This window comes from Anopheles darlingi, chromosome 3, assembly GCF_943734745.1.
Source record: "Anopheles darlingi chromosome 3, idAnoDarlMG_H_01, whole genome shotgun sequence".
Classification (NCBI taxonomy): Eukaryota; Metazoa; Arthropoda; class Insecta; order Diptera; family Culicidae; genus Anopheles; species Anopheles darlingi.
The window spans coordinates 14321467-14337834 of NC_064875.1; the positions used below are offsets into that span (position 1 = coordinate 14321467).

Genomic DNA, 16368 nt, shown 5'->3' on the forward strand with positions numbered 1-16368 from the left:
GCAGTCGTAGCTCCGTACAGGATCTCCCTTTTCTAAAATTTCAAATTTCATTAATAGCATTATTTGCTGTTCCCCAATCAGAGTTTGCTGTTCCCCAATCGCTCACACACACTCACCCTTATCGGGTTGATGCCGGGTTTTTCAACAATTAGCCCGGTCGCTGTTACGTAGCCACTCGGCAGGTTTACCTCAACCAGCGCCATGTTCGAACGTTGATCCGAAAGTTTAGGTATAAAGCTGGTACAAACGTCTAACTTCAAAACTGCGTCTGAGTCTGTGTCGGTTTTGTTGACGGCTAGTTCGAAACTTCTCTCAAAGTTCACCAGGTTCAAGTGGTATTTGTAGGCCACTTGTATTAACCCCGATCCTTGACCGGCGATGGTCATTGTTATAATTCTTGTTGTGCTCCGTAGATTATTATACTCAACTTTTTCAATATTATACGAGTCAAAACGATGCTGCTTTGTTACATCCTTGTACGTAAGATACATATCGTACTCATTCTTAGCAGGATTAACTATTTCCGAAAGTTTTGTCAGTGCTTTCAAACCAACGAACGTTTCCTGGGTGCGAGGAAAACTACCCGTTGTGTATCGCTGGTTCACCAACCAGCGTAAGATGGCGATACCAATAGAATACTCTTTGGCCTCTATGAATGATAGCAGTGCATACGCTGTAGTCTCGATTTTATGGGCACTCCTCGGCCAGTAGCGCTGGGTACCGTTTCCAGTCTCAACGGAACGGCCAATCAGTTTCTCTAGAGCACGGGGTTTCTTGTAATGGTTATTCAAACATAACGCATAAGTAGCAATAGCTAAATCGTAGGAATCTGTCATCCATTCGAGGTTATCAGCAATATACTTCATCCCGCGTGCGACAACGGTGTGATGTCTTGTTGCTTGTTCTGCATTCTCGAGAAATGCGATCATTACGTAAGATGTCAATGCCAGTCCTTGCCGTAGTCCACCCTGCATATCTTGGTGGGCGATTGAACCTACTTCGACGTACCTGCCATTCGATAGTTGCTTAGACGACAACCAATCATAAGCCCTAGGCACCTGATTTTCGTCCACGTAGATATACTTGGCAGCAGTTTGTATTGCTTTAGCGACAAACGCAGTTAGAAATACACTTCCTCCACTTTTTCTTGAATCAGCAAAGGACCCGTCTGTTTGTCGATAGTTCATTTGGTTTCGGTACCCTGTCTGCAGATATTCTTTCGCCTTTTTGATAATATCATGTTGTTTCGATCCAGTAGCCATCATGTAATCCAGCACCATGATGTTTGGCACGAATTTGATCATATTTGTCTCTCCACTGCCAGACGGCACGGCCAGTAGATTTTGCAAGTTATCAACTACATCCGTTAGCAGGTTCGCTAGAAAATTTTAAATTGTGTTAGATTGGGATACCATCTATCAGAACGATTCCGAGATACACACGATCGAGAGAAAAATTAATCTCCACTGAATTCAAATCACTCTTCCTATTGATTGGCAACACAATTTCGTACGTTTGACTGTTCGGTTCGCTGAAACAGAAGAACTGTGATTTCACATCTGCTATTTCCAAACTTTCTGGCGTCACACGAATAATCTTCTCGATCGCATCGTTCTCCAGACCCCGTATGGTGGATGCCTTTACACGAACAGTTATATCGCCCAACTTCTTTGCTTTAACCAGGAAGGAAATTGGATAACCAACGTTCGGTGGAACGGAAACGGTTTTTGTGCGGTTTTTGGCTGCAATGAAGCAGTTTAATGCAATTATTCTAATTAATTATACTTGAGTTGCCTTACCATCTGCTGGTTGATCGATGAATTGAATTTCATCTTCTACATTGAACATCGTCACATCAGCTGTGTACTCAGTGTTGAGCGTGTTAAACAAAGTAAAGTGCAAGGGTACCACTTCACCACGTTTGATTGAATATGGCAGATGATCGACAATGTAGAACGGTTTGCCGGTGGTGAGCTGAAGGGGTGTCTTGATGATTTCAAATCCGTACACGGGATGGATGGAGAAGCCAGTTAAGTACCAGGTTGTTATAGTGTCAGGAATTACCGCCTCCACCATGAATGAACCGTTCGTGGGCAATGTGATGTTCTTCCACAACCATGATTCCAGAAAATCAGTCCTGAAAGTGGGATCGAGCTGGCCTGACCGATTTTGGATCGGCAATATGACGTTACGCGAAGATTTATTGGCCATTGCTTAGAAGACACAATAAGACTGGAAATTATTGACAAGCTTACGCAGTACTGAATTTAACCATATTACCTTCTTCAATTTTCAAACCGTTTGCCCGAATGAATACACCTATATCCTTCAAGGATTCGAACAAATGAAGAAAAGTTCAACTATTTTGATTCCTTAACTTGGTGATGCACTTACCTCGAATAAAGAAGTAGCACCAGCTCCATCATGTTCATTGAATAGCTTTAAAACATCTTCCCATTTGAGATTGCTGATATCGTGATCTTTGCCCAGTTCCAGCAAACTACGATCGTATGATGCAAGCGCCACGTACGACTTTGGACGGCCATTGACGATAATGTTTATTGTACTATTGGGTCTTAGTTCATGTTGCGCATTAGCTCGTTTCAGTTCAATCTGTTTTCAAAGAAATTAAACAATTGTTACTGGTGTACGGAATACAATCCTCAATGGCCGATTTTTGTTTTGCATTACAGTATTTGCCAAATGCTCGCTATTTATGGTCACGATGTCGTATACAAATACGTTATCTACTACGCTTGCGACGAGTATATTGGATCCTGGAAACATTTTGATCCTTGCGTAGTGAGGCAGTTCTATAAACTGATGTGTTTTATTATCAACTACTTCTGGCTGAGCATATACAATTTGTCCTTTCGATACGATGTAGTAGAGAACGAATGCCATCTTGTGCGTACACCCCACCTTAAACCTGAAGGAGTTTTCCAGATGATAGCTGTAAAAAATTACCACTTACATGACTCGTTTCAAACTTTGAATTGGGCAATTGTGCTGTTATTGTTTACTTGTGTGTCTCTATCTCTATTTTCAAGCGATGTGATGCTGGTGTACCTTTACTTAGTGTTGTTTCAAATAAAACTCTATCTTTGCTGTATAATACCTTGCGAGGAAAGAAAGAAAGATTCAGTGCAAGTTTTTTGGAAAAGCAATCGAATTAGGACTTACAGTCATTTCGAGTTCATCTGCAGAAGAAAAAGGACTCAATCTATCAAGCGTAATGATTCCCTCATTATCACTTGTATACATATGATTTAGCACAGTATTTTTAGAGGCAATGCTTATTTTAAGAGTCAATTGTTTAGCTGGTTTACCATCTCGGCACTTGATCGCTAGTTTGATGGCGTTGGATGATAAAGCATTAAATACAGGAGCGCCCAGTAATCTCACTTGGTAATTCTTTTTGTAAACAGCAATATGATGCATCTGGACTACAGCAAGGTCTGAAAATGAAAAATTTACAGGATTACCGACCTTCTGTTAGACAATGCCTTAAGCATTACTTGTGTTCCGCTCGGTGAAGGTAACGTTCACCCTAACATTTTCTTGTTCTCCGTAAAGGATCAATTCGTTGGTAAAGGGGAGGTGAACCTGCAGCATTCCGTTCACGTCATATTCCTTTGATAGTTCCAAATTGTTATCTCCGTCATAAAGCTGAATCTTCACTCTACCAATGGCAGGATTGCCGACGTAGTATTTGGCCACTATCGTAAGATTAAGCGCCTGGTGCTCTTCAAGTGGCGTCACGGTTGGGAGGACGTCCATCTTGAACGTGGGCAGTACGTACTCCTTCACTTCGAACGTCTTGGAAACCAATTCCTCGTCGTTTGCCTTAGCGATGATGTTGTATGTCCCCAGAAGAGGCGAAGGAGCTATGTCCAATTGCCCTTCAAACACTCCGTTGTACAGTTGTGCATCGGACCATTTACGAATGATGTTACCGACCGAGTCCTGCACGGTCACGGTCACCATCTTAAGGCCTGATGGTGGCTTCAAATCGGGATCCAGCACAATCACACGGAACTGAACGCTATCTCCTGGTTTATAGACGGGCTGCCTGAGCTGTATCAATCCGGAGATGGATTTGTGCAAATACTCTAGCTCAATTTCATCATGATAGACGAAGCTATTCACTCCTTCTATGATCATTTTGTAGATACCAGGCGATACGATAAGCGGTATCTGTAATCAAAAGGAAAGTGCGGAAAAATTAGCATTAATAAGCGATCGCGATCCGACTGTTCCACTGTGGACCTGGAAACTGATGATCTCGTTGGTATTTTGTAGCACTTCAACGGGTTTTTCGACAGCAAAGAGCACTTGGTTATTCGCATCCCGTCCTTCCAAGCGCAGCAGTAGTTCAGCATCTGTCACTTCACCAAAGAAATTACTGATCACCACCGTGTAGTCTCGATTGGCACGAAGGGACTTGGGCCCTACAATCAACACACTGCAAAACGAATAGCATTTGATCTCGAACGGTGCATACTTTACCACAAAAGCTGATCGCTACTCACGCTTGGCCCATGCTAATCAGCATCAGCACCACACACACGTCCTGTTTTCTTGGAAGCCACATCTTAACGTCGGTAGTATCGCGTCCGCACCCAACGCTGGTCTGAGGAGATCTGCCGAAAGCATCGTGAATAGCGTAGGGTCTCTGATGACCCTCATAGCAAACGTTATCAATCGATGCGGCCGGTTTCGTAAACCCCATGAACCGTGTGGTTGCCCTGGCACAGATCAGCAAATGGCGATGGGTAGTAGAGAAAGAAGGTTATCAACAAGCCTTTCAACATTAATCTTGGACACTTGTTAGCCAACGTATACCGGCACTTTTAAGTAGACGTATACCAAATTATCAAGCCAGTTCGGGGGTTCCCCGAGAGTTCAGCTGGGTCGACACCTTATCAACCTTGAAGCTTCCATCGGACGCTGTGTTCTGCGAGTACCAATCGTGGTTGGTTTGCAGTTCTATCAATTTGTTGTTATCATTTAAGGCTGCCCATTTTTACGCTGTCTTGGCAGCGTGGCTCATCAAGAATAAAGGGAGATTAATCGTGCTTCTTAATGCTGCTATTGATATGAAACCGATTTCACAAACTGGATTCCTTTCGTTTCCTTCCTTGGGATGCTTCATTAATGCTTTACTTCACCTCTCGTCAATCTCCACACTTTTCCCGGGGCTTCACCAGTCCGAGCGTCCGTGGATTCATAGCGCATTGGGCCGTGGCCATTGCCACCCTGCCATGACGCCTCACAATTAGCACCGATCGAACCGGCAACCCGTGGGAAGATGAACCGCTGGTGGATTGGTGCGCGTCGCGAGAGAAACTTTTCCGGTCCGGGTTCTGGGCGATGAATTTATTAAAAATTCAAATTTCATTCATCAAATCAATTGCGTGTCGAGGGATATTCTGGTCCAAAGCGTTCTACCCACCCCCCTTCTCCTCTTCCGGTACAAGAGGCCACCATCATGCTGAAGCTCCTTTTGTGCTTCGGCACCGATCGGGGTAAATCATTCTTAATTAATTTCACTCTCCGTGACGCTGTTTCTCAAGCGGGTTGGCGATGACAAGCGGGTGGGTGGATGGGTCGTTGGGATGGTGTCCGCGAAGGCGTCGCGAAGCTTATCTGATTAAGCCGTAATCAAATCATTGATGTTGCTACGGTGAAAGTTGCACAACTTTCCACGGCACGCGACAGCAGTGCCCTGACCGGCGTGGCCGATTAGCGCCCGGCGACCCGGACGATGCTATCGGAGTTATGGAGGTAGAACAACTTGTTCGTGTCTGCCGTCGGGTTGGGGTGTGAATTGTTGCAATAAATGAGGACGCAAGCAATCCCTTGTCCGGGGTAACACATTTCGGCTATTCATCATGTCTTGCTGGTGACCTTTCGCAAGCGGGCAACAAATGAAGGACAGTGTGTCGGGGAGAAAGGCAGGATGGGGTTTGACAGACTGTAGGACGTGTCAGCGATGCTGGTTAAGTTACTCTCTATGTAGCTGCTAGCGGATTACGGTATCACGGAGAGACCTATTCGACTGAAGCACTTCTTTAAATTTAAGCGCAAATAGGAGGAATAAGGAGTAGTGAATCCACAGCTGCTTATCGCGTTTAGTAAATTATAATTGGTTTCATTATTTCTATAATGCTGAATATCTGGTAATTTTCAACGAATTAGGCGAAGACTTGTCTCAAGTACAACTCATTTGTTACAACTCATCGTCATACCAACCATTCGATCTGGTAAAATCGTCCTTAACATCTCTGCGTAATAATACCACGACAGTCCTGCAGTCCTCCTTTGTTCCATTATCGGCACACACTTAGTTTTTTTATGCGTTCGTTTGATTGCTATAAATTCTAATCCACCTAATGCTATAAATGCAACTTAACATTTAGTTTGTCTGTTTTGAATACAATTTTTCATGCAAACTGATTGCTTAATTTTTTATCCTAAAGTAACCTAGAAGCTCATTACAGGTAAAACACATGCTGAGATTGTAGTTTTATGTATTCAAATAATACATTAAACGTTTCAAAATCGAACCTCCATATCCTTGCTGTATTAGTTTTTTTAGTATTCTTTTAACAAACCCTGTTCTGAGCAGCGTCACTAAAACTGCGGATCGATGAAGTACAACTTCGGATTGAGGTCAAAAAATTTAATAAAACATTCCAAATGCGGAACCATACGCCGGAATCAACAAACTGTCGCAGATTAATTTCACCGAACCAAATCATTTCTAAAAGAAGCTGCTGCTGAAGCGGAAGGATGGACATCAAGTAGAACATATTGTTTTGTTGTCGATTCATCAGCAGTCCACCTTTAACGACCTACGACAAAAGAGTTTTCATTGCTTTCGTGCAAGATCTACTGTTAGGAATGTCGAATATGAAGCATTTCGTCATTCGAAAATAACATGTAAAAGGTGACATGATCATCCTTGGAACCACTGAAAAGCTGAAAATTTGAATTAGTAAACGACCGAAACGAATGCACCCTAACCGTGTTTACCACGATACCGATCCGGACCTATATCCGTGGATGATTGGAATGCCGAAATTTGGACAGAACAGTTTGTCTTTGCCCTGTGATAATAATGCCCGAATGCGCGCGATTACAATTGTGCTCTCGGAGCATACAGCATATTGAAATGCGGCGGATTGAACGCGATGCTCGTTGTATCAAAATCGGCATCGTAACCTCGCAAATGGCTACTGGATCAGTCCCCAGGTTGCCCAGGTAAATCTCATTAAATATGGAAACATTTTGTTGTTCCGCCATCCGAGGGAAAAATGAAAACCGGAGACCCGGTGGCAGTTTCTAGTGACGGGCCCGGGCGCTCGGATTCCATGTTGTTTCCACGACCTCGACCAGGCACCAAAACCCGATCCGGCTGCATTATTCATTCGGGAGAACTGCGCCATCTGCCAGACTCTCCCATGTTCTGCTCATCTACAGCTCGCCGATCGCACGACGCGACGCCACTGCAAACGATAATGAGTCGAAACGGCCAGGCCCAACTTCCGCACCGCCCGCCCGAGTCCGAATGTTGCGCCGCGGTCTTTCGGGACAAACAATACATTAAAATTTCATGTAAAACCCAACGAAACGCAACATCAGACACGCGGATGCGCGGATGCGGATGAAAGCACAAAATGGCTGCAAACAGAGCTGCAAGGGGGAGCGGAGAAGGGGAGAGGGCTACAAATTGCAATCGCCATGCACCGCCGTGCAGCGAGAACGGAGCAAGTCGAACCGGGCTGTTGCCATCGTCTGTATCGTCGTCGTCGTCGTCGTCGTTGTCGTTGGCATCATCATCGTCGAATCCTGTTGGTCGGTCTCGCAAGGCATGGTAATTGATTTATGCCATCGACCATCGACGTTTCGTCCGTCCATCTCGAGCGGATACCGGTATGGCCGGTGGGATGTTGCTGCTGCTACCGACGAGCACCACGAATGCTTCCCCATTTTACAAGCAACACACCACACCAACTGCACTTTGTCCTTCTTATTTTATTCCCCCTCACTCCCTTCTGTTGCGTCCATTGCTTTTCCTCAACGCGAACCACCGCACTCGGTGCATGAATTAAGGGTCCGGGACTCCGGGACTCCGGGAGGCAACCTGATTGGATTATCTTCATAAAATGGTACTTTCTTCGACAGACTGCTGACTTGCGATGCTTTCTTCTGCTGCTGCTCCATCACCACTGCCATCATCATCATCATCATCATCATCGTTGTCGTCGTCGTCCTTCTCGGTCACACTATTGATTCCGGTGCTTCCGGTGGTACCAGGCGCTACCGGGATCATAACCCAAAAACCAGCAACCTCCGGTATAACGTGATGTGTTTGTGTGCGTGCTCGACGTTGATCCTAGGTACTGTCACACCAGGAACTCGAGAGATTCGTTTCGGTTGGTAGGAAATGGAAAAAAATCGAAATTCAATTCCATGCTCATCATGAACAACAATTTTGTCCACGACCGTGACCCAGTGTGCAGCGCTATCGACCGCGTCCACTCCGGAACAAATCATTCCTCTCTTTCTAAGGGGTGGGATGGAATCCCGGTGCATCCGGGATACTCCTTTCTGATCCTTTTCTGGGCAAAGGGTTCCCTCCGGCCTTCGGCTGGCTAGTGATATGTTGCTGCTGCTGCTGCTGCTGCTGCAACACGGCACTCCGTTCACACTGACGACTCCGTTGACCAGACGGAGGCTGCTTGGGAAGGTGGACAGGGATTCGGGATGGCCACAGAACCTTCCGGTCTTTGGTTCGATGGCTGCAGCATTACCAGCTGCTGCTGCTGGTGGTGGTGGCCGGTCCCAACATTACGCTTCGAGCGCGCGGGTGTGTAAGCCCATCCGTCACACAATCGGCGCGTGGTTGATTTCGTTATCGCGTGTGCCGAGAGAGGTGGCCATAGTCGGGAGGAAAATTGAATTTGGCCGCCATCGCGCGCAAGCAACACGCAAGGCTGCTGCTGCTGTTCATCGCATCGACAGCATACACACGCACACACACACACACACACAAACGAAGCATTTACCATGTTTTGCGGAAGATGCAATGGCGTTTGTTGTTCGCGATGGGATGGGACGGTTTTCCAGGTTTTCCCACTGGCGGCAGGTTTTCGTTGGTTGAGAGCCAGCAGAATGGAGACCCCTTACAGAAAGCACCTTACAGTCATCGTGCGTGTGTGTGTACTGGTGAACGTCATCGTCGTCATCGTCGTCATCGTCGTGGTGTGCGATCTTCTCGCTTCCGCTTCCGCTTTTCTGTTGCAACGTTTGCATTATGCGCAATGCGCCGGAACCGAGGATTGCAGTTTTGCAAGGGAATATTATGATGCGAGGAGCTGGCAAGCATCGTAGCTGTCGGCTTACAGCCAACCAACCAACCGACCGACCATTGTCTGTCCATCATGCTTAAATTCATTACCGCTTGGCTTAGCTCGTGCCACGCTACGGATGCTCTCCTTCGATGGTGGTGGCCACCACCTGTACCACGATCACCGTTGTCCCCGTTGGCAACCCCCGGGGGTGGCCCCCAAAGGTGGAAGGTTTGATTAAATTAAACGAAAAACGATGCGAATAAATTAAGTAACTTTTGCACAACTCACAGCACCACAAGTACGGTGCATCCGGCATACAACAGTTCTCCTGCGGAGGGGGGAGGGGGGTTAGAGGTGGTTCCTCGGAGGGTCCTAGAAGGTGCGTTTTGTTTGGATCTTGTGTGTGTGTGTCTGTGTGTGTTCAGGCTCTCGATTTGCCTTGGCTTACGTGCCGAAATGGAAACACGAACTGTTTGAAATGCAGCACAGGTTTGTTGATCCCGCTCGGTGTTGCTGTTGCTGTTTCCGTCTTAAGCGGTCGGTGAGAGTCGCTGGAAAAATGAAATGCTGTGTCACACAAAGGCGGTGCGCTTGCACGCATGAGCGATGACAGATCCGGATGGAAATTTACAAATTAATTGAAAATTTAATTAAGCGGTCGTTACGGGATGCTGGGTTCTGGCGGAAACAATTGTTGCTGCAATGACAACAAAGCAAGCCACGCCATGTTTATGGAAAAGAATGTGGGATTGAGCGGCTTTGATGTTTCTGAGTCTGCTTTTTTTGCATACATTTCGGCTCGTATAACTTTTCCATATCATATACAACTCGTTCCATTTAATAAAACCGTATAAAAAAACAACTCCTTTACAACTTACAAATGTTTGCAAATAAAAAAAAACAAAAATCCGTTGAGCAGTCTCCGATCTTGCCAAAGCGGCCAGTATTCGTAGAGGTTCGGTTGAGTCTCGATTTAATTAGTATCAGTTCGGGTCTTAAGGTCAGGAATACAGTTTTAACATGGAAGTGGTATTTGTTTCTTTCAAATCGCCAAAAAAAAGGCATTTTTTGCCAACGCGAAACCCTCTGAATCGAGGCGATGGATGTACTGTATTATGATTTATTTATGTTTTTTTCTAATGAAAATAAGCTACGTCTAAATGTTCATGGAATTAAAAAAAAGGTCTGATGATTTTGTTACTTTTCAAACACCATCCATTTTCAGGAGGAATTAACCATTGTCTCCTGTTGATGTAACGCACTACTGTAACTGGTGCAATGGTTTAATGTAAATGAATATAAATGTAATGTAAATTATTATTGCATCCGAGGCATACTTCACCATTTTGTGCACTTCATAATTGACAAATATTTTTTCTTTTCTGTCCTATTACAGAGCTAAACGATTAAAAATCCTATTCATTGCTTAACATCGGACTCACATTGGCCACATCACTATTTGCCGTGATTAGCAGCCTGTTAGAAAAATAAACGAACCTCAAAAAGGGTCTGTCAATTTCTATTACCATTTTACAACCACATGATGGTTCCGCACGCATCCAACATTGTATCTACAATGTCAAGGTAAGGGCTTTGTCTGCAGTGATCTAATACCAAAATAGCGCGATGTTCTGGGAACTTCCAGCCACATTTTGTACACTTCTTCCGATGGATTGTTAATTATGCAAACGCGCCGGGCTGTTTCCGATCCGTTTCACTTGTCCAGTATTCCCGCGAAAAGTTCTTCATTCGACCGATGGTCAGACAATGTATTCTTCCTTCACTGGTATCGGTGCAACGGTAGCTACATACGCAATGTTGCATTCTCATCCTTCACCCATTTTCCATCAACAAGCCTGTGCTAGTGCCAGCGTAATTTCCTCCCTAATTGGCCCGATCGGTTGTGGGTTTTAGCAAGCATTTCAAGGGTAAGGCATCCGCGAAGCAGGCATCCATCGATGTGCCGATGTGCCGCATTTGCTGCCATCAACATAATGATGACCTGTCGGAGCTGTCCGTACAACGCGATGGCGAGAACTCAACAGCGCAGCGGTTGGTTTGCGTTCCATCACAAAAGCAACGTGCATTGTGCCATGCATTTCCGTCACCGAAGCTATGCAGTTCAGGTTCCTTCTTTACGGGCCGGTTTTGAATTGTAAATGTTCGACGTCGAAAACATCGAACAGCCAGAGTATGAGCAGAGCAGAGCGATGAGATGCGATCGGCATCCGGCCAAAGAAGAACATGATTGCTTTCGCTCCGAACCGAAGTGGCTGGATGATGCTACTCCTGCTTTGTCGTGCCGCACGAGCCAGAGCCTCCTATGCAACAAACGTCAACCGCAGCGAATGGGAAACCGTAAAACGAACTTCGAAGACTTTGATTTGCCGGTCCACAGACCAACGCAGACGATTGAGAATGCCAAAGGGAAGTGGCACAAATATCGAATACTTTCAGCACCACCACCTCCAGGCCAGTGTGGAGTTTGCTGCCTTGGTAGCTTTAAAGCCCACACTCACTGAGGGGTAGAAAGTGAAGAAAGAAAACGTTGTTGGGCTGTTGGCCAGAAATCGATCATCGCAAACGCAAAGAAATAAATCTTTCCTCCCACCCTCGAAAGGCACTCGAAGTACGGGGTGGCTCCTTCATCCCCGACGCACGGACACCCCCTTCCGCTTTGTACTGCATTCCGGCAGGATCACGTAGCGTGCGGCCGGCATAAAAGGTGAAGCTCTTTCCAAGGGACTCACTCCGGTGTGATGCCACCGAAAAAGTGGATATCCCCATCCCCGCGCCGTCATCCCCTTCTGTGGCCCCTCTTTCACTTTTGCATTTTTCATTCCTTTGCTTTTTGGGTTCGGTTTTTCTTTGCTGCCTTTTGTACTCCAAAGAGATTCCCACCAGAAAGTATGTCCTTGCAGCTCCTCTCCTCTTGCAGCTCCTCCTTCCTGGCTTTTCTCTCTCCCTCCTGGTGGCCCCTCACTAAACCTCCATACTGAGCAAGGGATGCAAAAAGTGAATATTTATCAATTTAGCCACAGACACACGCAGGACGAGCGGGAAGCAGAGGACAGCACCACACAGCAAACATCACATCACGGCACCACAACATCGGCAACATCGGTTGCCATCGGCCTACCGGGATTCACCAACAACCCAAAAAAAAAAACGAAAACGAAAAACGAAAAAGCGAAAAGAAGAAAAACTAGCAACACAGACCAAGGGGTGGCCTCAGGAAAGGGAAAGGGAAGGAAGACGGGAGCTGGCAGCCTAAAAGCTTAACGACGATGAAGTGTACCGTTCGACGATGGCCGCTACGGCTGTCGTGGTGGTGGTGGTGGTGGTGGTAGTAGCGTGGCCACCGAACCCCGAGAAAGCCCGTGACATTCATGAGAGGCGAAATTGAAATTTATGAATTTTGATACACTTCATGCAGGGAATGTAAATTATGCTCTCGCTCTCTCTATTGCTCTCTCGGTCCCCGTCACGGTGCCCGTTGACGACGACGATGATGATGACGACGATCTACACACACACACACATACGTGGACGCCAGCTAGCACCAGCGGGAAGTGACGCCACAGGCCGCAGGCTGACTGATGGACTGACGGGACCGGATATAGAGTCTCCGGAGAGTGAATGCTGACGGAAATCGGAACCGGTCATGCTTCTCCGCTAGTCGCTGGCTGTTGCTGTTGCTCCCTCCTGCCTCACTGCCACTGCCACTGCCTCGCCTCTTCCCCCTTCTCCTCCTCCTCCTTCTTTTATCAACCATCCAATCCACCGCGATGAACGATGATAAATAATAAAGCGCGAGCAGTGGAGTGGAGCCTACCGCGGGGGCCCACCAGGGGTGGCGGAGGGGAGGCCGTTCGTAGGAGTCGTTAGTAGCTTCACTCGATTTCTTTCGCCGACTGGCGACTGGAAGGTAGACGGCAATCCACTCCGTCAAGTGACGTGCGCTCCCGGGCGCGTGCTCGTGTGTGTGTGTGTGCGTGTTGTGCACCCGCAAAGCGGATGTGACGTACATGTCGTTCGTAATGCGATCAGACAAATGACGAGTGACGTGCCACCGTAGGAGTTAGTGCCGAAAGGACCTTTGCCGCGTGTACTTGCCAGCATTCCGGCCTCTCCGGGGGAATATTATTTTCCCTTCCAGCTCGGCAATGTGTGTGGGAAGAGCGTCTTTGCCTACCAGCCCAGTCCATGCTCCCCTCCCGGTGCGCTCCCCTTGCTGCAAGTTCCTCGAGAAGTAGCAGTAGAAAGGGAACAATTCATTAGCCAACCGACGGGTGTGATGGTGGTGGTGGTGGTGGTGGTGGTGGTGATGGTAAAACGACAAATTTAGCCGTCAATCGAAGACGGCGTCGGGCAAATTAGGCATCACAGCATCCGGTGTTGGTTGAGTGCGTTGCCATGGTGTACCGTCAAAGGCAAGCCTTCATGACTTTGAATGATCTCGGGAAGGGTTTTCTCGTGTGTGTTTGTGGCACAGCCGATAGTGGTGGTGGTGGTGGTGCGGCATAGAAGCCATCCCGAAACACGTTTTAGCCATTTGTCATAACGCCTTTTAGGTATTTGTTTGGAGCGTGTTTCTTTTTTTTCGGTCTCATTTTGGTTTGCTTCGATGCTGTTCTGTTGGCAGGCATTCGACTCTAATTATGACAGAGTTGCAGCGAGTTGCGACCCCTTTTCCCAGCGCGTCTCCGCGTCTTATGATGACAGATTGCACAGCGAGAAGGCAGCAATAATGACTTGAAAGCATTCGCAGGTAGCAATTATGGTTGGAATTTATTATGAAATGTAAATGTTATGCATGTGAATCAATCAAACATGAACCTCCGCTCTAGACTGACTCTTGAATCGGGAAAGGCCAATAGGGTTGAGATGGATAATGGATTTTCCGTTGCTATGCTACACAAGAGATGCGCACGAGATGCAGATATGTATGGAGTGTCCACTACTTAAATGATGAGAATGCTTTTCATTTTCCTTATGTACAATATAATTAAAAAAAAAACAACATTCAACATGCTTTAGGATTCATAAACATCAATTAGTAGCGCTGACAATAGACAAATGATTGAAATTCTCTTCCATTTGCAAAATCATGAAGGTGTGCGGTGGTGTGTTATGCTAAGTTGAAAAGGATACATGCAGCATTAAATGCAATGTGCTGTTAATGAGGGGAGCTGTTTAATTTGTTTACAACTTTATCTGAACGAAGAATGTTTTAAGAAAATCACGTAAATCAGTACGTAAACGGTTATGGCTTTTCTAAGTTAAATAATTTTTAAACTATTTTCACTTCAAAAGGTTAACAAAAATATGGAAAAAAGAGTGTAGAACGGGTAACATAGTAATAATCGAAGTGACCACTAAGCATGTAACGAAATAATGGTGCACGAAGCTTTTTGAGATGCCTTTTGCTGTATTTCTGTTAAGAATATTCTCATTTACCATTTTTTATGTAATGTGATAGTTCTTTCTCCTTCTTCTTATTCCTTTTTAGCCGCATGAGTATATGCCATCATCCTTTTGTTTATGTTTTAAAGCAAGGTCTAGCAACTAATTAAACATAAGTTGCACCATTGTTCGCCAACTACTTACTCGACTCTTTCCTGTGTTCATTCTTAGCATTGACTTGTTTTGCGATTCCCCTGCCATATCTATTCAGGTTCCGGTTGGATAAGGAGCATAAGGGCAATCATCTTTCACTCCATTCTCTCGCAACATTAAACCCTTCACCACTCTTTTTCCATCTGGGTGAGTATCCTTAACCCTCCATCTGATAAAAGCCCTCCAGGGACCCGGGGTGGCTGGCTATATATTCTTCTTTTTTAAAAAGCCTCCCATGACAAACCAGCAAAACAATCGAAAGAACGCGAAAGGGGCGGTCGGTCCAATCGTCGTTCCCGCTTCAGTGCATACTCATTAGCCCATTAGTCGACGACGACGTAGCCGTCCGGTCATTCCGGTCAAATTGTGGAAATATATTTAAGAGCCTCCGGGACCGTGCTGTCGTCGCGTTAGCAAACCACCGTAACAGGTCGTTTGCGGTGCATCCGTGGAAGGAGCACTCCACCGGGGGTATTCCCACGAGCGAGTGACAGCGACAAACCGAGAACAGAACCGTTGCATAATGGGGAAAAATCCTTGAAAAACAAGCGGTAACGAAAGAAAGAAACCACGGGCAATCGCAGTTGCCCGGATGTCTTACCCGGATGTCTGCGCATCCCGGAAACACTGAAAGACAAAAAAAAGGGGGAGATGGTCATGGTTTGTATCACGGGAATGCGCAGGGCCTGGAGTCTCTGGTATCACCTGCATCACCTTCAAACCGATCATCACAATAAGCGAGCAGTTTGAAGAGCGGCCATGCTTACGTGCTTCGAACTGATGCCTGGCGATGATGATGATGATGATGACGATAATGACGATGAACATGATGGAGATGAGGATGACACGATGGTACTAAGTACCGGGGAGGGCGTTCCGGGGGGGGTCACCCGCATCACCTCGCATGCGATGCTTGGCCGGGCAGATTGCGTTTTTGAAGAAGCGCCACTTATGTGCGTGTGTGCGTGCGTGCCGGTGGAAATCTGCGAGCGAGAGCGAGATACATATCACAAATTCCACTCAGGATATCCCGAGTGCTTGAACACTTTTCCAGAACATCCTTATTCCTTCCTCCTGCTCCAGTCCCTGCATTTTTATTCCTTTCAACCGCTTCCCCCTTTTTTCCATTTCCCAGCCAGCCAGCCAGCCACTCGACATCTCAAGCGCACCGAAGCCTCAGACCGAAGTCAAAAGTTTTCCGCCGGAGCCAACGTTTACCTTCACTGGGGACAGGCTGAAAGTGGCTGAAAGGGGGAGAAGGAGAATGTGTTTTTTTTCTGTGTGTGTCTGCTTCAGCATCCGCCAAATTGGACAGATTGCGATGCGGACGGATGGACGGACGGACGGACGCAAGGAGGGAATTGAATTGTGGTGCCAGAGGCAGTGGTAC

At 46.4% G+C, this 16368-nt stretch overlaps 1 protein-coding gene across 1 annotated transcript in view; it reads right to left on the minus strand.

Moving 5' to 3' along the window:
• The window catches only part of LOC125953283 (CD109 antigen-like), a 4815-nt gene extending 221 nt beyond the window's left edge, over positions 1-4594 (minus strand). Inside the window, exons 1-10 of the mRNA XM_049682742.1 lie at positions 4533-4594; positions 4270-4465; positions 3519-4197; positions 3184-3200; positions 2395-2613; positions 2281-2326; positions 1800-2159; positions 1443-1742; positions 117-1378; positions 1-32 (exon numbers count right to left, since the gene is read on the minus strand). The exon at positions 1-32 is cut by the window's left edge and continues 122 nt beyond it. Coding sequence (XP_049538699.1) covers positions 1-32; positions 117-1378; positions 1443-1742; positions 1800-2159; positions 2281-2326; positions 2395-2613; positions 3184-3200; positions 3519-4197; positions 4270-4465; positions 4533-4594 — 3173 coding nt within the window. The remainder of the gene's footprint in view (positions 33-116; positions 1379-1442; positions 1743-1799; positions 2160-2280; positions 2327-2394; positions 2614-3183; positions 3201-3518; positions 4198-4269; positions 4466-4532) is intronic.
• Positions 4595-16368: the final 11774 nt, after the last annotated feature.